The 23,666-nt window shown below is 41.6% G+C and overlaps 2 protein-coding genes across 4 annotated transcripts in view; one reads left to right on the top strand and one right to left on the bottom strand.

Moving 5' to 3' along the window:
* LOC118785273 (protein kinase C alpha type-like) overlaps positions 1 to 13,227 on the bottom strand; it is a 175,195-nt gene extending 161,968 nt beyond the window's left edge. For all 3 annotated transcript variants that reach the window (XM_036539905.1, XM_036539891.1, XM_036539899.1), the window contains exons 1-2: positions 12,898 to 13,227; positions 9,209 to 9,240 (exon numbers count right to left, since the gene is read on the bottom strand). In XM_036539905.1, coding sequence (XP_036395798.1) covers positions 9,209 to 9,240; positions 12,898 to 13,067 — 202 coding nt within the window. In that variant the 5' untranslated portion in view covers positions 13,068 to 13,227. The remainder of the gene's footprint in view (positions 1 to 9,208; positions 9,241 to 12,897) is intronic.
* Positions 13,228 to 15,190: 1,963 nt separating this feature from the next.
* On the top strand, positions 15,191 to 20,563 carry LOC118791474 (beta-2-glycoprotein 1-like). Its single transcript, XM_036549210.1, has 8 exons — positions 15,191 to 15,341; positions 15,725 to 15,901; positions 16,060 to 16,156; positions 16,442 to 16,518; positions 17,319 to 17,507; positions 18,085 to 18,264; positions 18,577 to 18,774; positions 18,987 to 20,563. The coding sequence occupies exons 1-8, from the start codon at positions 15,272 to 15,274 to the stop codon at positions 19,049 to 19,051; spliced, it is 1,053 nt and encodes a 350-aa protein (XP_036405103.1). The 5' UTR covers positions 15,191 to 15,271; the 3' UTR covers positions 19,052 to 20,563.
* Positions 20,564 to 23,666: the final 3,103 nt, after the last annotated feature.

The following is a 23,666-nucleotide window of genomic DNA, read 5'->3' as shown; positions in this document are numbered from 1 at the left end:
ATGATTTAACATACTTTGCCTACAGTGGACCACATTAATGGGAAAAAAGGGTGGCCCCACTCCACTCTTTGTGGAATCTTTTAACCTCAATCTCAATCTCCGCCCCCCCCAGCCAACCCCATCCCTCCACTCTCTCCAGGGCCTCTTAATCCCACACTCGGCCCTGTGTAATCTCAGTAATGGTCATTAACTCAGCGGTATGCTCAGTTCCGGGCCACGAAGAGAGCAGGCAGGGGTGCTACATCTGTTTGCACTGAGGGAGGAGCGGGGAGGGCCAGACAGCAGGCGGGCCGAGGATCCAGCGACAGCAGCCTGGGGTTTTAGGAGTAAGCGCTTCTACGTGGGGATTTGCTGGTGCAGCACAGTTATTAAAGGCTGTCCTGACCGGCATATATACGAATCATACCTCTAATCTGCCGGCCTCTGTTCAGACGGGTGCGTCAGTCCAAACCAGGCTGCAGCCTAATCCCCCGGGGGTGCCTGTGTGAGAGCAGGGCTGACCCCGGGGGATGGATAATCCTGGGAGTGCTGGGATCAACTTCTGCTCCACCTCTGTTCCTTTGGCTTTAATATGTTGTCTCTGTTCCACCCCCGGTATATTTAAGGTTGACCCCTGAGGCGAACTGTCCAAGCCTTCTCATCGCTGTTGTTTCAGATTAATTCTCAATGACAATTTGATTAGACAGGATTCGTCTGCAAAAAAAAAAACACTATATCTTTACAGAGTGTCCACTTCATCTCTGGCTCCAAGCTGTATTTTTTCTTTCTTTTCAGAGTGGCACATCTAATGCAGCCTTGGTGGTGATGAGTATTAGGACACACACTGTACAGCCTTACAAAGGCTTTTGCTGAGGGCTTCACCTGGCACTCAATGAAATGAAGAGAAGGCAGAACACTGGGCTCTGACCTTTGACCCCTGCCTGGCAGCGAGCTCAGCTGAAGTGCAGGAGTCAGTAATCAGGGCCTGGCTTCGGTCTGAGGAAGCCGGATCTGCAGCCAAGGTGATGGAGCAGCCTCTTCACGGCTGAGTGGCAAAGAAAGTGTCTTGGGTCTCACGTTACAGTTAAGGTGTGAGACTCTCCCCGCCAAAGTGACAGCAGCATGGCCCCCTCCCCTGGCCTGTTCCGGCCTACTGGGTCTGGACGGAAGCAGCATGTTTTATTCATCTCAGAGAATCCTACTCTTCACTTTCGTTGTCTCCCTCCCTCCCTCCCTCTCTCTCTCTCTCTCTCTCTCTCTCTCTCACACACACACACACACACACACACACACACACACACCGTAAGATCTTGGCATTTTCATCAGCATGTCGTGCTGCCAATGTGAAGTCAAAGACAGTGAGCCATTTATAACACTAACAACATTTTCATATGTACACTGAGCATTTGAGACATTCCCTGACGAGCCACACAGTACCTCAAAAAGGTACTAATAATTCTGCATACAGTTAACCTTTGAGCTGAACAGAAAAGCCTCTCATGAATAAAGCACCAATATTTATCAGCTTTCTGCTTTCTGGACAATAGATTTTCTACCGATGAAGCAGTCGTTTTAGGATCGGACCACCGCCTAGCATAATTTAAGAGATATTACTACGGGGGAAATTCGAACCTTGTATCGACTTACTTCGATCCATGTCTACACATTCACGACACTGATCGATCAGCTCAGTGATACCTGGGATCAATTCACCACATGAGATGTAAACATGCTTAGAAAATAAATTTTAAGAAAGTGAGAACACAACACAACGTGCAAAATTTCTCTCTCTGGTTTAGAGGCCTTTTAAGCTGAGGAAAGGGACTTGAGTAGAGGGGAGGACAGCGCCAGAGCACAAACAAATCTAAACATTCACAAGGTGCTACCAGTGCAGTGAGATGGAGGTGAGCCCACTGCTGTCATGTACTCAACAAACAACATCTGAAAAGACCACAAACCGCATAAGCCATTGTCACCACTCCAAAATACAGACCACACACACCCGATGTACCAGCCAGGGACGCGCAGAAATGACCTTTCACACACCTCTCACAACCTGTCAATAGGAAGATATTATGGACCCTCATGGCTTTATTTACACAGACGGACCTGTGCGTATGTCCACTGAGCACAGGCAGGGGAGGCTTTATCTCCAGGGTTATGTGGACTGTTTTAAAACGGTGAACCACAAAGCAGTACTAGTCAGCAGCTGTAGCTGCATTGGTGGTGGTGGAGTGGGACAATCCATCCGAAACCCTCTCCAAATACACGTGCCTTATTCACGATCACCCTCTTAAACAGATTCTACGTATGGTAGGTACTACATTCTAGTCCTGCGATGAGCAGATTGGAAGAAGGTTACCCCCGACCTTCTCCTGGGGTTGTGAACACTGCTGAACACTTGCCACACGCAGACAAGGAAAAGCCATTATTGGTCTCTCCCGGAAATCCATTACTGCTGTCGATGGAGCCCTCCTCACTCCCTTCCTCCCAGGTCTCTCTGAGAAAACGCACTTTTATGGACTCTGTGCCCTCTCCCTCCAACCCTCCCAGCGACCCAGCAATTACCGTAAGTTACAGCAGCCTTGTTCACGTAGCACACACACCCCCAGGAGAAAGCCAGGACAGCCTAGCTTCACTTCTTCTGTCCAGTTCTGTCTCTATTAATATATCACAACATGATGAGCTGCGCTCCCACCACAGAAACGTCGCTTTGATTGATAAAGCCGTGACAACTCTGGCTCATTAAATTTGTTAAGTTCTGCTGTGCTCATTACGTGGGCCCAATGTCAACTTTAAACGACTGCTTTCCTAATACTGAGCAGAGGGAGGAAATAAGGCTTTAATTGCATATTTTGACTGGATATGAGTCTGCAGTGCAAATGATTTGCGCTGTCAGCTAATGGAGATTTGAAAAGCCGCTCCCCGGGGCGGACTTTGAAACGAGACGCCGCGCTAACGTTGTTGGCGTGGGGAGCAGAACCAGACGCCCGGCAGCCCCGCATGCTGATACCATCTCACAGGGTAACTACCTAGGAACAACTGCGGTGTTTCCTTACTAACCTTTACCTTGGCATTTACCCACCTCGCTCCTCCCCCCGGATCAGGTTTCTCTAAGGAATCGGGACGCTGTCGCCGATAGCGACAGGGGGTGGGGGGGGGGGGGGGGTGGCGGCGGCGTGGTTTTCAGCCTCATTCCTTGGACCGGCGGCTACACACGCAGGCTTCGCTCACAAGGGCTTGCCGCTGAATCGGCCATGCCCAGCACGTCTGCCACATCTGCAGCAACTGGCAATAGAGGCAGAGCAAAGCGCTGTCCAGCACGGCACACTGCACAGCATGTTGACTGAGCACAGACCCATGTTTATGTCAACTCAGAGAGGAGCTGAGCTGCAAATAAACTGCTTATCAGCTTATTTGAGAAATAAGTAAAAAACACATAAATAGCTACAGATCAGTCCAAATAAAACCCACTGACAGAGTGTAAAGGTAGCCGTCGGGAGTAGCACTTGTGCTTTTTTATGCACGTTGCACACAACCTACTGGCATTTTACAATATATGCTTTGTAACACCCATCATGTAATGTATTAGGGTGGGAAGTAATTCATAGATATGTATTGGGTAACACATAGAATTTTTTAAATGTAAAAACATATTGCTTTTGTTTGTTAATTGACATCACTGCTTTATGAGGGCACTACTACCCTTTCTAAGTTGCACCAGTTTCAGGAGGGAAAAGGAGGAAAGCTGAGTAACGCTAGTTTCCTAATTTAAAGCAATTCGAAGTTCTGCTATGTTTTGTTGACTTCTGCCACTTTTTCAAGGTGCATTTTTAATTATTGATGAGATGACAGGTATTTTTAAGTGAGACCTTCAGTTTCGAATAGCATCACTGATCCCTACTTCAGTATACACATAATGGCAAGGAAGAATCTGAGGTCCATTATTTATTTAGCAGTAAGGCCTATATTTATACCTAGACCTCACATTATTTATACTATTAAAACATTCTGTCAGTTCTAAAAACTTGGAAAAAGTCTGTACACAGGCCAGCGCGTTTCGCTCTGTGGATATAACCTCTCAGTGCACATTAACTTCTGATGCATTTCTAGCGCAGTAAATTACCAGTATACGTAACTCAGACGTGTAGCTGTCATTAACGATGTGCCAAATGCTGTAATTTTAAATTTAGAAAAGCAGGCCTCAGTGTGCTGCAATCAACCACTTTACGAAAGTAACCAATAGAAGCCTTGCGTCTCCAGCGGTGCAACAGCTGTCGACCCCAGCAACACGCTGCGCCCCGCTGTTTTCAGGAAACAAGGGCATCTGGGGCAGCAGCGGCCGCCTCCCGGTCCCAGTCCACATCACTTCCTGCTGCTCTGGTGCCTTACTGAGGAATTGGCATCGCCGTATTTCATTCACCAGCAGCGGAGAGGATATTACAAAAGTTTGGTTTGTTTTGCACACTGCCACTTTCCCCCTCCTGTCCTCCAGTGTAATCTGCTATACGAAAGAACTGGCTGACTCATTTTTCTTTTGAAACCGTGAACAGTCAAGTTTGACCCAAACCCATCATTTTTCTGTGGCCACGGTGCTATTTGTGCTGAGTGGTACACAAATGGGCAGAGTGAATTATTGAATTATCATTTTAAAATAATATTTTTATTTTTATACAAAACAGGTTGTTCTTTTATGCCATTATGCTCATATTATATACTGCTGTTAACATCTATTTTATCTGACAGAAGCACTTATATGGGGCAATTTACAGAGCATTAGTACAGACAAGTGCAAAGTATAAAATAAAAATTTGAATAAAAGTACAAAGTACTGATTGTAAACTTGGAGCTAAAAAAAAGTATTGTAGGTCAATTACATAACTATTACCTCTAATACAAAATTAATAACCAGTCAGTTTATAGAATAGCCTTAGTTCAGTGGCAGAGTCTCAGTAAATTAGTGACAGCGGTGAGGCATAGAGGCAAGGAACAGGACTCATAACTCATAACATGTCTGAAAAACATCACACTAGGTGATCTGCTAAGCAAATGCAATGTAACGTTTCAGAACAAATCCACACTGGAGAAACACATAAATCACATGCACTTCACTTTTTTTGCAGTCTTTCTTCTAGCTTTGTACAAAGCACCCCACAGTGTGCAAAAGCCCATTCAATTAAGATACAGCATGACCCATGCTGCAACCAGCATCTGCCAAGTTTCGTGTACAGAAGGCAGGGCTGAATAGGACTGGACTGCCCTTGGAATGCCACGCCACAAAGAAGCTATTAGTATAAGTAACTGTATAACAGGATGTTATAACTCTTAGTCCCAGTCACAACAAGAACAGGTTTCCCAACTTAATATTCAAGAGAGGTCAAAAATAACTTGGAACATGTATCTCATCTTGCAGTCGCCAGTGGTCAAACAGGCAGGACAGACACTTTTTTATTGGCTTCAAACAGGAGGACGAAAATGGCTCTGAATACACATACTCATACACTTGTGGCACTTCCATAAAAACCTCAAGATCTCTACACTAATTCTAGGCAGCACTTCTCTACCAGACAGATCAAACAAGTCTGCCGTGAGTGTTTATCCTTACGCTTGAATTAATGGCTGCTTTTCGCAATTGTGCTCAGCCCAGATTATACAACACACAAAACGACTGTCTCTCTGCCAGGATTGCACAGCAATATATTGTAAATGAATACCTTTTTAGCGCTAGGATAGTATAACCCCCCCCCCCCCCCCCCCCGTATTTATGAATGGGTCCAAGGCCTTAGCACGCTAATCCACATTCTCTCACCACTAAAACTAAGGAATATTCCTTTCCTTCTATAGATAACACACAAGAACAACACACTAATAAAGCTCTCGTCTTTATTAAATAACAACACAGGAACACTTCACAGGGCTGACATTACAGCAGTGCGGTAATAAATGCACCAATTACACTCTTGCAGTAAATACGATGACAGCAAAGAAACTTCTCAAACAACGGAACACCCTTATTTTTCAGACTTGTTAGAGTTTTAGACTCACAACATTCAGTGAACAATTTCAACTCCAGCGGTACAGGAGTGAAATTTCAGAAAGTGGCCTCCGCACAGCAGGTAGCAACTGAGTTTTGCAGACGCCATTCTCCATTTCAACAAGCAGAACCAAACAAGTAAGTCGTACTGTGGAAAAACTAATGCGGTATTAACACAAAAGCTTTCACTTCAAACAAACAAGGACAACTATTATCCCAGGAACAATGGAAACCAATTCTAATTTGGACGTGTTCCCATTGCCAAAGACAATTCTCTTTAATGGAGATATATTTTTATAAATCTGGGCTCCTGGTTATGATTTTAGTCTAGTGCACTGGATGAATAATTAGAGCTCTGTCTGCTTCAAAAGCTTGTCCAAACCTGACCTAATTATGCTTAATGACTAATTATGGACCTGACCAACTCAGAAGACAATTTGTGAGCAAATACAAATGGAAGTTCTCTCAGTTAGCTGTCCCTAAATTGTATCCTGCATTGTGATATTCGTATAGTATACTGTATATAGTGCATATATCCTTACAGTACATCTTTTATGACCACACCGCTGTGCCATTAAATAACTGAGGTTATGAGACAGTGAACAACGAATCAAAAGTCAAACACAAGTTCATCTTCATGCACAGCACAAAGCTGTAAACAACTCCTTTATGACTGCGGTTGCTTGGTTTCTTCACATCAACAAACCAAGTGCAGCCATGCTCTACTGAATTCCTGCACGAGCAACAAGGTTACTCCCTGGTGATTTCTGGCAACAAGAATCCCCTGGTCAGTCCTGCCCGCATCTTAATAAAACCCTACAGTGCATAACGGCAGGTTTTCTGGTGTTCAGTTGAGCCAGAATAACACCCATATTCTAACAATGCTGAGAGAATGCAACCACAGCAACTACACAAGCTCTGAGACCCTGACCAGCCAGTCTCTGTAAGGTTGTGTCTCTTGTCCATAATCAGCATGATTTTTTTCCCCATTTTTCCCCATTTTCCGCTCGTCTCCAGTTGTGTGTGAGGCCACTAATCCATATTGGAGCAATCTTGCGTCCACTCTAGACAACTGCCAATGGAGTGTGGCCTCCTTCTGACAGAGCCCGAATACTCTCAGAAAGCCAGTGTGGACTCGCTATTGGACAGAATTAATAATAGCTGCATCATACAACATTCTGCATGTCAAAAATGTACCACCTGCTTTTGAACAAATACAGAAACTCAAGGAAATAACATTACCCTACCTCTTTGGGACTGTAATGTAAAGTTAATGAGACATCAGTGGATGTTAATGTTTAATCTGGCCTGTGGCTGAACCTTAAACAAATATGTAAAGGTAAGGTAATTGCAATGTCTTGTGAATATAGCCCAGAATCTCTCCATGAGTAAGGGTAACACGACAAGACTGGAGCCGTCCCTGGCTAGTTCACTGTGTGGCGTGCAGTACGCTTCAGATTACTGGTCCAGAGACATGGCTCAGTAAACACGAGGTCTGAAACCAGTGTCCTGAGCCAACCATCACCAGATGGGGAGGAATCATACGAACTGCTATTCAGGTCACCCCCATGGGCCTGCAACATCCACCGAAATTGTTCTGAAACCGATCCCACCACGTGTGCTAGAGAACCACCGCAACCGTAAAACCATTGTCACAGCACGACAGGTCCTCTTCCTGTGTTTGCAGTGCTCTCACAAGGCTGGTTATTTCTAACCTCCTGCTCTTTGGGGTAATAATGTGTCTGTGTGTGCGTGTGCGGGTGCGTGTCTTTCTGTGAGCAAGTATGGGAGAAACATCCCATCCCAGCATAACTCAGCAACAGACAGCAACGTCAAAAATGTAAATCCAGAAATGGTTCAGAATTCAAGAGGTTCCAGCATGGCTACAGTTGAAGTGCACTTGCCTACTCAAAATCTTGAAATATGAACCACAGAATATTAACAGGGGCCAACAGCTGAGTACCAGAGACAAAGAGCTGGAGTTCATAAGGACTTGTTGCCACAGAGGCAGCAGCACTGGCAATGAATTAACAGATGCCTGCTTATGTTATACCCCTGCTGAATATCAACTTCAGTTAAGTTGCTAAATTCCCCAAGTCCATGGCCATAGCTTCAAGATAAAATACCACGTTGTTATCTTCCTGGCATTATGTTACACTGTACAACTTGGTTTCATTTCTTAACTGTTTATCTCTACATCCAGAATGTGTTGCCCTTTGTGTTGTTGATAATTGGTTTTGCATATACTGACAAAAAACATGTTGAACATATTCTCAGAAAAATGCAAAATCAACCACAGCAGCAAATTGAGATGCACCAAACCTTGCTGAACTGTATCTTACTCCAGTTTCAAACCTGACCACATCCTTCATAACTCCATAGTCAGACAGACAGACCTGCATAGATACGTCTACATACATTTGAGACAATGCACAGATACTCTCAATTATACATCCATGACTGCAACAGTTTACATACACTTGCTGAAATTCAACTGCTTGCAACAAGAAACTCTGATACACCAACACACATATGCACACAAACACAAAGACAGAAAACACAAAACAAACATGCTTTGTACACACAACATATCATTTGAAGATGGTGGACACTAACATTGTCTGAAACGTAAAATGATTAAGGGTTCATATTATGGCATAAATTCCTTGTGAATGCACGTGAACTTTCCTGGATTTGTGGAAAGGTATATTATTTGTGAATAAAGCTGATGAGGACATATAAATAATAAAGAATAAAGGATAAATAAAGGATCAAATAATTTAAATAAATAATTTACCCTGTCTTTCTGCATTAGTCTGTAAAATGAGCCACAAAGCATCTTGATCATAAGATATGGCAAAGCCATTAAAAAGTTCCCCTCACATAAACTGTGAGATTCCAGAAACTTGTTCACACAGACTCATGCTGAAAGGTCAGATCAAATGATTTTGGCAACAAACCTTGGAATTCAAAAGAAAACAGAGCAATGTCAAACTAAGTTACAGCATTCTTCGATTACATTTAAAATATAATACCAAGTTAATTCCCTCAGCATTTTATGCTCCCCTCTCTAACTTTAAAATACAGCCACATTCCATGCCATAATAGTAAATATGTCACTAATCAAGGACATGGTAATGACAGCTGCAATACCAAGGCATGCATGGCATCATGATCATTGCAGGATAACTTTACCTTGGCACTGGAATCCTTGCTTTCCAAATCCCCTGTGAAAACAGACACAGAAGACAGTCAAATAAGGATGCACAGATGTGATGGTCAGCCATTGTTGTTGTAGTCTCACTGTCCCGATATTCATGGACAGCCAGAGGGATGGTACACTTTTAGAGACTGTTAAGCACTTTTAGAGACGCGAGCATTATGGTCGCAAATGGTTTTCATCTTATCCAGGAAGGTTACTCACAGTCACACTGTATAGCTCTTTGGATTCCTTAGTTATTTAATCACTGTCATTTGTGAAAAATGATAAATGGAAGACTGAGACAGGGGCCATTTAAAGGGGAAAATTCGCAAAAATGTGCACTGACTGGCTTTAAATGTAATGGAAAACAAACAAAATTGTTTCATTTTTATTGTAAAAGGCAATCATATTTTCCTTGTTTGCCTTGAGGCCTTGTTAACACAGATGTACACTATACAGCCAAAAGTATGTGGACACCTCTCCTAATTATTGAGTTCAGGTGTTTCAGCCACACCGATTGTTAAAAGGTGCATAAAATCAAGCACATAGCCATGCAATCTCCATAGACAAACCTTGGAAGTAGAATGGATCGTACTGGAGAGCTCAGTCACTTTAAACGTGGCACTGTCATAGGATGCCATCTTTGCCACAAGTCAGTTCATGAAATTTCTGCCCTGCTAGATCTGCCCCGGTCAACTGTAAGTGCTATTATTGTCAAGTGGAAGCGTCTAGGAGCAACAACAGCTCAGCCACGAAGTGGTAGACCACCCAGGGCCGCCAAGTGCTGAAGCGTGTAGCACGTAAAAACCATCTATCCTCTGTTGAATCACTCACATCAGAGTTCCAAACTGTCTCTGGTTGCAACATCAGCACAAGAACTGTTTGTTGGGAGCTTCATGAAATGGGTTTCCATGGCCAAGCAGCTGCACACAAGACCAACATCACTATGCGCAATGCCAAGCAATGGCTGGAGTGGCGCAAAGCACGCCGCCGCTGGACTCTGGAGCAGTGGAAACGTGTTCTCTGGAGTGATGAATCACGCTTCACTATCTGGCAGTCTGATGGAACAGGCCCTTTACTGTTCCAGCATGACTGTGCCCCTGTTGCACAAAGCAACGTCCATAAATACATGGTTTGACAAGTTTGGTGTGGAGGAACTCCAGTAGCCTGCACAGAGCACTGACCTCAACCCCACTGAACACCTTTGGGATGAATTAGGACACCGATTGTGAGCCAGGCCTTCTTGCCCAACAGCAGTGCCTGACCTCACAAATGCTCTTTTGGCTGAATGGGCACAAATTCCCACAGACACACTCCAAAATCTTGTGGAAAGCCTTCCCAGAGGCGGTTATAGCAGCAAAGGGGGGGGGGGGGGGGGGGGGGGCAACTCCATATTAATGCTCATGGCTTTGGAATGGGATGTCCAATAATGTCATATAGGTGTGATGGTCAGGTGTCAACATACTTTTGGCTATATAGTATATCTGCATTACAAAGTATGACAGGTGACAGGCAGATGTGAACCTAAAAGACTGTGGAAAAAATGAAAGACGTTCATTTCAGACCACAACCGTAGCTGCCCTGCAACAGTGGTTGGCAATCAAAGAGCGCAGGAGATGTTTCTGGAATTTTATTTAATCTATGCCTAATTTCAGTAACTGGAACAATTAGTGGGTTAAACAGACACAGGTGACTATGCATTCAAGGTGGTGGTATTTTTCAACCGTACTGGGAGAGACCCAGGCGTGCAGGCGTGTTCAACTGATGGGCTACGACATGTAGCTAACAGAGACACTGAAGATCAAAAGGATCAGGATTCATAATCTGGTACCAGACCAATGCTCACATGACTTGATCACTCTACTTAACTAAGCAGGCCTATGCTTTGTATTGTCCGTTACGCTTTGCGCTGTTTTATCATGTGCACGGTTTTTAAAGTGTTGCTGTGGATCTTGAAAAAGAGCTTTCACCTCTGAAAATGCCCTGCAGGATCACACAGTGTTGTTATTTCCTTAGTTCAAAAAGAGAAGACGTTCAACAGGACTTTGTGGTCGGAGAAGAGGAGAGTTTCATGAACAAAACATACCTCCTTGCTTGAGACATACCCACGAAACAAGCTATCAGTCATTCCTTCACATCAGAGATCATTTTTACTGGACTTATTTCCCTTTACTATTATCAGGAAGAAAATCATACGCAAGCTTATACTGGAAGGTGCTTTCTCTGCAGCAAGCGGAAGACAAACACGCTGACATCTACAGTAATCCAAGACAGCGCCACACGTTTTTGAAAGGAGCACGTGCCCTGTCAAAAGTCTCTCCTCCTTGCAAGGTGTCAACTTGCAGAAGAGTCCGAGGAACAAAACATGCATCGTTCAGCTCTTGCTCCCCGTCAACACAGTGAGTTTGGGGACAGCGCCGCAGTTCCTACTACAGCTCCATGTTAACTGGGAGAACTGACAGCGGAAGTCTGTTGTGAATAACAAACACAAGCTTGACACCGGCACCCCTGCTGCAAAGGCTACAGACTATGAATCTTGGCGCATCTTTGCTGTGCTCGTGTTTGCCTGAGCTGTTCCGTACTCCAACCTGCGGCTGCCTCTCTTCTCTCACACCATTTCCACCTGTGTGAAAAACAGCATCCATCACAGGCTTGACAGACAACATCCTGGAGGAAGCGAATCTGAGATAGAGATCAATGAGTATTACCTGCTTAGAGGTGTTTCATCACAATCACTGCGTGCATCTTGGAAAGTGAGGTGATATAATGTATTGCTATCTTGAATAGCTGACAATCATTCTCATTCTGTCAAGTTGCTAACTTTTATACAGTACAGTCATCGAGTCATCAACAATTATTCATATGTGCATTGATCTGTTACCACATTATTAATCCCGATCCCAACCCTGTGTTCATAGGGAGCAAAAACTGACCGTTTTACTAATCAGACTCTTAAAGTTGACACCTTGCACAGTGGACCTCCGTTCCACATCATATTTGAAGGAATCACATTTAATAGCTGTGATTTGCTACTAATGTAAGCGCATGCCTTAGTCGGTGTATCACGCTGTGTACGGAGTAACAGCATGGAAAGTTACATTTTGACCGTATTCCGTAGACACCAATGAGATAGAAACCAGTGCGCACACCTGCTGAGAAGAACAGCCTCAACATAGCAGTGTGGGCGCGTCTCGAGTTACTCGTACGCTCAGACACTTTCACCCACTGATACAGCTAAGAGTTTTTGTGGGGTATGTTCGCTTAGTTGCGTGAACTCTCTCGGAAAAAAGAGTGAAACGAAAAAAAAGAAAAGTTGTAGCCCGTTACAGAAAAGATACCTTTTGCACACAGCCCACTTCTCGGCTGTCTCGTTCATACAATGCAATGTTTTCTTCTAACACATACTAGCTAGCTGTGTACAAGAGTAAGCATGTAGCATTAAACTCGTGCATCCTTCTTCTGCAAAAAACTTTGTAGCACATCGTTAACAACAAAACACTTATTAGTATACGAATATTATACATTGCAAATTACACAGACAAGTGGTATTAGTTACCACGCTACTTAAGCTAAAAATGGAAAAGCGCGCAACAAGCCAAAATAAAAGTTGTTGCAGGCGTTTATATCGTACAGAACTTAACTCCTCCAGTCTCGCTCAGACAGACCCCACACAAATGCTTACCAGATGAAGTCCGTGCAGTGACTACAGAAGGTGGGCTGCTTGAAGAACCTGGCAATAAATTTGTGATTCTTAACTTCGTGGACATTTTTCTGCCTCAGAGCACCTTTGCGGGCGAATCGGTTCGCAACGTCCGCTGAAGACGACTCGTTGGTTTGTATAACATCAGCCATAGCAGAAGACAGTGTTATTTCCCTCTGTTCTGCTTTGGGTGAATTCTTTCCAAAGGATCTTCTGCACTACTCTATCACTTTTAGGCAAAGGGGTGGTCACTGCTGTCGGTGTGTAACTGAAGACACTCTACCGTCCTTTCAGGCTTCGGCTTCCCTTTACCGTCGCTACAACTACTTAATGACAGCTCATACAGAGCGCTTTGCTTCCTTCTTTCACTTGTAGTGACGTCAATGCAATTTATTCCCTCGTGGGAGGGATACGGCCAGTCCTTGCTGGAAATTGGAAGTGAGTTACGCCATCCCGTGGAAAAGTACATGAACTGCATTTTTTGGTATTTTGCAAAAGGGGGAACTTGCAATTATGTAATCCAGTTTAAAATGAAGTCTGTGAATAATTCGGGGTTTTTTTGGGAGCATTTCATGCGTGAAGTGCGTGAACGAGGTGTAAATGTACAGGTGTTTCCAACGAAATGATATGCACAGGAACAGAGCCATTATTTTTATTATTATTATTATTATTATTATTATTATTATTATTATTGTTGTTGTTGTTGTTGTTGTTACTTTACATGAGCTACGCGCTATATTTCCATTCATGACAAAATCTTGAGAATTAACAGCTAAACTTAATAACGACATCTGGCGGTTAAAAATAGGAATGGCGTCTTGTTTGGATTACCGAGTCCATGGTCCTGGTATTTTGAAATCATTTTCAAAGTTTTCGGTTTTACCTAAATGTTATATAAGCAAAGAAAATGAATGTTTGTCTAAAATCACAAAAAACGTAATGAGGCAAATGTAAATTTCAGCCACTGCCTGTGTGCCACGGTGTTTAAACAATAGATTCCTTTATGTAGCTACAAGAAAACAGTTACTGTAACGCACTCTGGGACGTAACACGCACAAATAAGATTTTATAAAATACAACTGGCTCTGAAGTCGTTCTTCAGCTTTTATCTATGTCATTATCAGAGGCTATTTATATTAGTTTACTTCTATAAATTCAACCTTTCTTCGCGTTAAATTCTGGCAGATCGCACTGTGTAAGCTTAATAATTCCAGGTGCATCAACAAAAGCGCCACTAAATGGCTTTGTAACGTGTGCTGGCAAAGTAATTACACATAATGAAGGGGTTCTATGATTTGGAAGAAACACAACTGGTGACATGAAGTTTAGCTAAGATACATGCTAAACACAGATCTTATTTAAGGCACAACCCTAACTTTATTTCAGTAGTCTGTTTAATAAAAGTAATGTAATGTAATATAATGGTCTTGTGTTAGCAGCACTATTATGAGTTGAACTGCTGAATCATACCTCACAGAAAATGAAAATGTACGATGTTTCTCTTTGGCTCGTAGCATTATTATGACGGATTGGTACTTTTCCCCGGGGGTACTAGGGAAACTTCCACTCCCGACATTCTAGAATGAACTCTGCATTTTTATAAGAGGAATAACAGCTTAACTTTTAAGTGTTGCTTAATTAGTCATTTTTGGATGTATATCTTTGTATGCAGTAGGCCTTCTCTCTCTCTCTGTGTGTGTGTGTGTGTGTGTGTGTTCACAACTGATATGATGAAAGTTACTTTTCAACGCTGAGTAAATATACCTTGTATTGTGGACTTTGGGCCTCAAAACAAATGAAACAAATGAAAATAACACAATATTTGACCCAATCAGTTGGTGGATATTGCGTTGTTTTTTTCTTTTCTTTTTCACATATTTTCCATTTTGTAATTTTATGGGAACTGTATGCCCTTTATTTGACAAACTTCGTTACACCTATTTAAAGGAAACATATAATCTTATAAAACAGCAGGAACTACATTTACCAGTAACTGATGGAACTAGAATTTCTGTCACCAAATCCAGAAAGTGTTCGTAGTTTCCTTGCAAAGTTTTATTATTATGTTTGTAGTAGTGTGACGGTAAATTTGAATAATTCATTCCGACATGTAAAACAATGTAAATATTTCGGGACAGGTCTGCACGAGCATTCGGATAGTTACACATCTCGCTCATTTTCAAAGACTTACGGTACGCCCTAAAAGTGTAAGTTTTCGCAACTGAGTTCCCGGCAGCAGCTGTTTGGATATCGGTGTGTTTACTCTGCGAACCACAAATAACAGTCAGTCAGTTTGAGCTTCAGTATCTGCTGTGCGCTGCACCGTGACGGAGTCCGCGCTGTCCACGACGCGAAGATGCTTCAAAGCCTTCTGCTTTTGCTGCTTTGTCAGCTGTCCTTGTACAATTTGGTGACACCGGCAAAAGGTACCGTTCCGCTCGCAAATTCATTAGGAAAGACAACACTTCAGTGCTTTGATTTAGAAATTAAGCGACCCGAATTCGCGTTTTGACATCCCGCGTTGACGTCTATCAGTTATGTCTTTGACTCTATGCCAGTTGTCTGTTCCCTACCTGTGAGACGAATTCATGTGTGTGGTCGGACAATTATAGCGATGTGTTAGATTATGGGGTTTAATTACTTTGTGTTCAGATGAATGTGCAACTTGCTTGTAAGATAGTATACACTTTGACATGCAGCTGTTGAAACGCGTTTACTCATATTTGTTAAGATTGAACATGTTTAAATGCAAATCTGTCGTGTGTGTGTGTGTGTGTGTGTGTGTGTGTGTGTGTGTGTGTGCTTTTAGTGTGCGGCCGCCCTCCTGTAATGGCCGACGTTGAGGAGCACGGCTTCCAACGTGTTTATGAAGTTGGGTCTGAGGTATTCCTCTCCTGCAAACGCGGGTATATTCCAACATCAGGGTCCCGCAAAATTATCTGTACTAGCAGCGGACAATGGAGTCAAGCCAAACTCAAGTGTTCACGTGAGTGCTTATGCATTTAAAATAGGAAACTGGTATGGCTGTGTTTATGCTTATGTGATAACTGATATGTTTGCGAACTAGACGGAATGTAATTGAATTGAATGATAGTGACAAATTGTGAAATAATGCAGACCCATTCAAACTCGCACTTTACACAGCAAAAAGCTGTTCCTTCCCTGATCCTTTGGCAAATGGCGCGATTCACATTGCTGACATCATATTCGAGAGTAAAATCAACTACACCTGCAATGAAGGGTAAGTGAAATGTTAATGGAAACCTATAAAACATTTTGTAATTGGACAGTCCACGTGGAAAGTCCATGTGGACTTCAAAATGAGGCAGGCCATTTGCACAGTTAAAATCTCCTTCATCAGTTGCGTAATCAGTAAAAAAGCTTCTCAGGTGAAACAGCTGCTGCATGCTTTTGCTCTGGAATTATCTGTTTGATGTACCTTTTTAATTCAGTCTACTCTCATCCATTTATGCTCACACATACGGAAGAGAGATTTGTTGAGGAAATGATTATTATATGTTTTTAGGTACATCCTGCGTGGAGCTAACACCAGTGAATGCACAGCTAATGGCACCTGGAGTGAGCCACTGCCATTTTGTGAACGTAAGTCCCTCTGCTTTTGTGGATGGGCCAAATACATGACATCTACAGTTTGGCTTAAAAGAAGAAAAGGAGAAGTGTGTTTTAGGAGTAACCAGGAAAATGGGAAAAGTATTGCAGTAGTCACGAGTGAAGCTGAGGTTTCTTTTAAACAGTGATTTGTTGTGATTGGAGCACAGACCCATTGTCAGCTCCAGCTTTTTGAGGCCCTGTGTGAGCTCTTGTGTGCTCTCACCAGCCACCTCAGCCCCATCAGTATCTTATGAGGGCTCCTCTTGTCTGTAGGATCCTCTGTTGTAGGATTGTAGTGATAAGAAAAGCAAATAGAAAAAAAAGGTTTTGCAATTGATGTAAAAATAACCATAGGGGACCGCCTAGGGGCTGCAGGGGCCTACGTAGCCACTTACTTTGCAAATGCCAGGAGCCAGCCTTCCTTAGACCAGGATTATGAGGTTCATTCACACGGTAATGCCCCACTGATTTTTGCCTGCCAAAATGTTTTGGAGAAACACAGAATACATCCATAGGGTTAATATGAGATAATATAAGATCTATTGTTTGCATATGGATTGCATGTCCACATAATCCCCTTCCACAGTTTTTTAGCTGTGGGCCATTACCTTCTGGGTGACCCTCCTACAATGGTTGCTCCAAGAAAACTTTCATGATAGAAAATACCCAAGGATTATCTAGATAATAATCAAGGTATTACACATTAATACAACAGGGTTAGGTGGGATATCACATGAAGTTCCAGGTAACAGGTAACAAGGTGATTATCATGTACTTCCTCCTTCTTGCAGCGGTAACTTGTGGCCTTCCTGAAATACCTAAATATGCTACGATGACTTACAACAGAAAGTTTAAAGGCAACACAACGTTATTCGGAGACAGTGTGATGTATGAATGCTCACCACCCCTTGTCCTTTTTGGTGATGAGAGAGGGTATTGTACAGCCGACGGGACCTGGACAAAGCCCCCTGAGTGTCGCCGTAAGTAGGCTGGCTAGGGCATTCTGGGTATTTTCAGCCGATGAAGTAAGCCTTTTCTAACTGTGCCTGTCGCATTACATCATGAACTGCAATGTTATTTCCTATCATAAGTGAGTCATCAACAACATTCTCCAACAAGAACAACTAAACAGGTACTTTGGACATTAATGGTAACATTTAAGACTTTATAAATGCTATTGTCATCAGCATTTTGCCAGGAAATGTCTGCTAAAGTAGAGCAGATTATTATGTTTTATTTGACCTCATAGAGTGGGGAGATAAAGTTGCATTTTCAGCTGCCACCTGGAATCACGAGTGAGTTTTAAACCCAGAAAGGCTGGGAGCCAGGGAATAGCATTAGCACTCTGCTTCAGTGTGTGACATAGCTCAACATAGTGTGTTATATAGCTCACTCTATAAGCCATCACAGCAGTGCACTGAACCATGCAGTATTTAAAGTTTGTTAGTAAAATGTAGCACACTCCAAAAAGCTATACATATAAAAGCTATAGAAAAGACTGATGGTGCATTTTCTGTACACTCTAATGATTTCTCTGTACCTCTCTTTAACATAAAGTTGTGACATGCCCACCCCCAACCGGAATAGCCAATGGGTTCATGTCATTTGCTGTAATCAGGGAGCATGGCTACAAGGAGAAAGTCAAATATGGGTGTGATGTGAATTATGTTCTGGAAGGACCCATGGAGACAGAATGTGAGAAAACAGGACAGTGGTCTACCAAGCCCAGTTGTAAAGGTGAGTCTGGATTCTGTCTAAATCAGAGGGTTGAATCATGTTTTGTGATGTGCCTGTGATAATGATGCTGTTGTAATGTTGCTCATGAAAATTTCAAACCACAGATGTTAATGCTTCAGTAGCAGCATGTTAAAATGTTGGTTGTTATGTTGCAATTTCCTCAAAAATGAAAGCAGAAAATTCTACTGTCTGGATACCAATGAAACTCACCATGAGAGAACAACTTACATTAAATATATTCTAATCTATAAAACAGAGCTGTCTAAATGTGTGTATGTAAAAGTGAACATTTTCTGCCCAATCTCATTCTAGCACCGTGCACTATTGGCATTGAAAGAGGTCGAATCTTTTATAATGGCAAAAAAATATGGATTGGGGATCTAAAGCCAAATAGAGTCCTACATTCAGAGTTGGTGGCACTGTACTGTAAAAATGAAGAGAAGAATTGTGGGTACCCAGTTGTAACCCAGTGTATTGATGGTACACTGAAGATTCCTGAATGCTATCGAGGTTTGATTCTTTCAGACTATATTGAAACATGTTTTATGTGTGTTTATTAAAAGTATTTTCTAGATCCTTAGTACTGATTCCACTACTCTGTTTGCTATATCTGCATGTAGTATATTTCTTTTATATGACATAATGCAAAGCATATTTTTTCCTTAATTATATCATTTTACATACAAATTACATGCAAATTTTTCATTCTGTTTTTCTTCCAGAACCAAATGCATTTAAATATCATATGCAAGCGAACTCACTTCCATCAGAGATAAAGATGTGCTGAAATATTTCATCGTACGAAATGAAGGCGATGAGTAAAGCAGTAGCTTCAAGTAAAACATGTTTTCATTTGAAGCATTCCACTTTCCTGCTGTTTCCAGATTCTTCTATTCATGGAAGCACATGCAATCATCTACATAGCAAGAGCTAGAGCAGATAATGTTAAATTGAATTCAGGATACTTAATGCAATTGGTACACTTCTTCTAATTTGTGTTTATTACATATGTCGTTGTATTAGAAATGTTTGCTTCAGCGTGAACATTATTGTAATGCAACATGAAATACAATTGCATATTTCCAGCATGTTGCAAAAGATTTTCAAAGACAATATTAGAGGAAGTTTTTTGTTTGTTCTGTTTGCCTTAGATGTCATTTCAGAAAGTTTCAGAACTTTTTGTGTTGAATTTATTAGCTTAATTAACATTGCAACGATGTGATATTCAGTTAGAAATGCAAATTATTGAATTTGTCTATTGCTGAGTTTGCATCTAGCACCAGGTTTTAAAGGCATATTGGAGTGGTTCTGCAAATTAGTTTTTTAATTTTCTATATAGTGTATGTCATAGTGTAATAATTTCTATTGGCAAAAGAACAATGTCGCTGCTTACTCTTAGTAGTTCAGCTTTCTATTGCACCCAGTATTTCATTTTGGTAAAATAATTGTATTGATGCTCATTAATTCTCATTAGGTAGCTACCTAACCAGGTAGCCAACTGTAATAATGTTGACAGTTACTGTAATAAGAACTGGGGCAGCTGTCTGAAATGCAAAATATAGCTAGCAAGACTCATTTGGTGAGTTTGGTCACTTAATCTCAGATATGTTCTTGATGGAAAGAAGGAAGAAGATATGAGGTACATTCACATTTACATTTATCCAAAGCAACTTACAAGTGAGGTAGAATATATATTGATTGCCTCTGCTGAACATGCCCAGATAAGCAATTCTGGAGGATCCCTTTGCCCACAAACCATGGTCTGGCAATGTCTAAACTCATCTGATTTACATCACCCTCCCTGTTGACTGGTGAGATGGAGGGCAAGGATTCTATATAAAAGTATTCTTAGGTAAAAATATGTCTACTTTTCTCATGTAAGCCACAGTGCTGGATATTGTGCTGTGAAAACCCTTGTGTGCTAACATTGTTGTCTTGAAAAATTACAGCCCATCAACAATAACTCACAACTCTGTGGTCTCCAGTTCAGTGCCTTTCCATGCCTTTCACACACTGGTTTCAATCATTTGTAAGAATTACATCTTTGATTAGTTTAGTCATTGTTTGTTGTTGGTCATATGCAATCCATCAATGTTGTTTTAAGTCAAGCATTCCATCCCTCCTGCCATTTCCCCAAGAAATCACAAGGTGTCAGTGTTGCACAATACTATGTTGTCTGTATCCATGCATTCTGTACTCTCAGTAACCGAGAGCAGAGCAAAATAATTTTGGTGCCTGTAGCGAAGGGCGAGAGCAGTCACCCCGCCCGGCCTTGAACCCGGGTCTACGGGGTACCAAACATGAAACTTTGACCGCGATGCCAAAGAGCCAGGCTCTTTAGTATGGCAGTCAGAGCGCATACTCAACCGTAGTGACGGCACTCCGTCACAGTGCCTACCACATTTGGAATTTGGCCCCAAATCCTAATTTATATGTTCATTTCTCAAGTTTCATATATGGGGGATAGGAAATAGAATGTTTTTGAATGATCTGTTCTTAAGTAAATAGTGCAATCCCAATGAAAATTGCTATTTTAATTATGTGAGATGTGCATGCCTGTAAATCTGACATTGAAGCAATATGGAGAAAGTAATGCAAGCAGATATATGCTTTAAAAGAGGCTAAAAGGGCAGAGAAACTTCATAACAATAATCTGCTGCTAATAGGATATATATACTGATAGGATTTCACAATACAGTAATAATGTTAGATGTGTACAAGTCATCTGAGGCCGTACCCTGAAAAATTAACCTTGATCTTTGAGGTTGTTTGTCAGGGAATTGTTACATCCTTGCTGATCACACCCAAATCTTATTGATTGTATTCAAATATGGAATATGTAATTTGTAATATGTAATTTCAGATATTCCATGTTCTTTTTATTGTCATCAATATATTGTGCCCATTAATCCATAACAATTCTTATAAATTTCATATAAAGTAAAGAAAAACCATCACACAGATGAAGACAAAACAGAGGTACTCAAGTTTAGATAGGACCATAGAGGGACTTCTGCACTTGAAATATGTGTTTTGTCCTTTTGATTAAAAATCGGAAATTACATTATGAGAAAAATTAGTTCCATACTCTAAAAAGGCATAATTTCAACAGTGCCTTTGATGTTAAAACAACATTACAACGGCAGCAGCCTCCGTCCTGCATGTTTAATGGTTCAGCGATAAGGAATGAGACAAGACTTGGGAACCCCTACGTAATTGGAGCATTTTTTTTTTTTTTTTTTTACTGGATTGCATTCTTCAGAGGGAGGCTTACAGAAACATTCTCTGAAGTCATGGCAAATCCTGTTAAGCTGTCTGTGATGGGTGTTACTAAACTGCAACAAGTACACAGATTTTTTTCTTTGGCACATTGATGGTGCTCAGCGGAACTCTTGAGAGATTAAAATTTGTGTAACAAATTGTTGGGAAATTAATCTCCCCGCTTCCTCCCTGATGTGGGTGTGCATGCCTAGTGCACAATTTCAACTTTCATTCCATTTAAAAAGTATTTTGTAGCGTACGTGATGAACAGTATACTTAAAAGAGGCATCTTTAGTGAGCATGGCAGTGCTCCAGGTGGTCTGACTCCGGTTCTGGAAGGACTCTGCTTCAGCTTCAGGCTGGCTCCAGAGCAGAGAAAGACACTCCAGTGTAGCTCTACAGTGCACTGCCGATATATCTGGCTGCTGTTCAACTTCAGAGCTATGGATATTTGCTGTGGAGATTATGTGGGGGTTACTCTTACAGTACATAATTTAAACTGGGGGAGGCAGGGTTCTGACAACAGAAACGATGTGTTATTTAAATACATTGATATTAAATGAAAACTGTATGCTAGATTCCATTATTTCAGTTCCATTTTTATCTATGTATAGTGTCATGCACTACTCCCCAAGCACTCAAAGCTGCTTGATAAAATGGCATTTTTTATTTTACCAAAACCTTTGAAAAAGGAATTGAAAATATTCTACATGGTGATACAAAATTATGAATGGATGAAAAGTGTAATACTTTTATTTTATAGCCAAGAACAATGCCTTTCATGTTATTTTCCTGGTTGAAGGCGTTCATCTTCAGATTTTCTTACATCAAGCATCAAGTCTGTCCCTGCAGAAAACACAGATAACAAAGACAACATTCTTATTTTCTGGTTTTGCATATTTCTATCAGTGGGGGCTGTACAGCAGAACTGGAACAAGGTGTAACCGTGAGGTTCTAGTCCTGAGTATTTTCTGTCAGGCCCAATGAGAACCACATGATGTGGAACTGTGTTTTTTCCACCCCTTCAAGGAGTCTGCACGGCTAACTGGAACCAGAGCCTTGGGTGGAGTTTGTGCTGGGTGGAGTCTCCCCTGATTGGATAGACTTGGCAGTGGGTTGGAGCTGTAGTGACAGCCTCTGTCAAAGAGATGCAGAGGAAACATTAGTGCCAACCCTGACAGATTTTTCGTTCGTGGTTCTAGTTCTACCTGGCTTCAGTTCCAGTGGCGGAAAGGAGGTTGTTGCACCTCTGCTGTGTGGATGTGGTAAATTATGACAACTGATTTTTGTCATTCATATTCTGGGTAAAAAAGGGGCTCAGTATAACAGGATTTGGTGTATGTATTATACATTATTCTAGTTGTGTCAGGATGCCGATGCCATGTTGGAACAACTGCAGCAATAGCAACGGCGGATGCAATAAATAGCAAAAGCTAAATAGAACTAGGCCTGATCAAAACTAGAATGGGGCACTTCCACATCATTCACCTATTAAATGATTGATGATTGGTTATGACTTTGATTGGATAAATGATAAATATTGCATTGTTGGCATTTAGCAGAGACCCTTATAAAGAGGGACTTAACTAGATTACAATTTTTTATATGTTGCCCATTTATACAGCAAGATATTTCTGGGTTAAGTACCTTGCCTAAGGGTACAACAGCAGTTTCCCAGCACGGAATCAAACTGGCAACCTTTTAGTTATAAGTCCTACTCCTTACTACTATGCTATACTGCCACTCCAAAACAGCTGGTTAAATGAATGCTTGTCTCTTGGTTGAAACCAATTTATGAAAAGGTTTCTTATACAAAAGGGCAATCATGAATCATCCAAATGGATGACGTGAGTTATACCCTCATTGTAAGGGTAATGGTAGTATAACTAGCATGACCTACATAATGCATATATTACAAATATTTATTATCAAGGGCACATACATGTATAAATGTAAGAACCTCATTAGATTCTGAGCCGTTTTCCACCAATTAAGAAAAGTATGTGAACAACAAGGCAACTGAATAGGATAAGATTAATATTCACACTTACACAAACAGAACACACAGACTGGCGACAGAGGTGGTATTATATACAGTGCTTAAGCTATAAGTTACTAAAGGCTCTAGATGATCAGATTGA

Source organism: Megalops cyprinoides, chromosome 1 (genome assembly GCF_013368585.1).
Source record: "Megalops cyprinoides isolate fMegCyp1 chromosome 1, fMegCyp1.pri, whole genome shotgun sequence".
Lineage (NCBI taxonomy): Eukaryota > Metazoa > Chordata > Actinopteri > Elopiformes > Megalopidae > Megalops > Megalops cyprinoides.
This window is presented reverse-complemented; position numbering and strand designations above follow the sequence as displayed.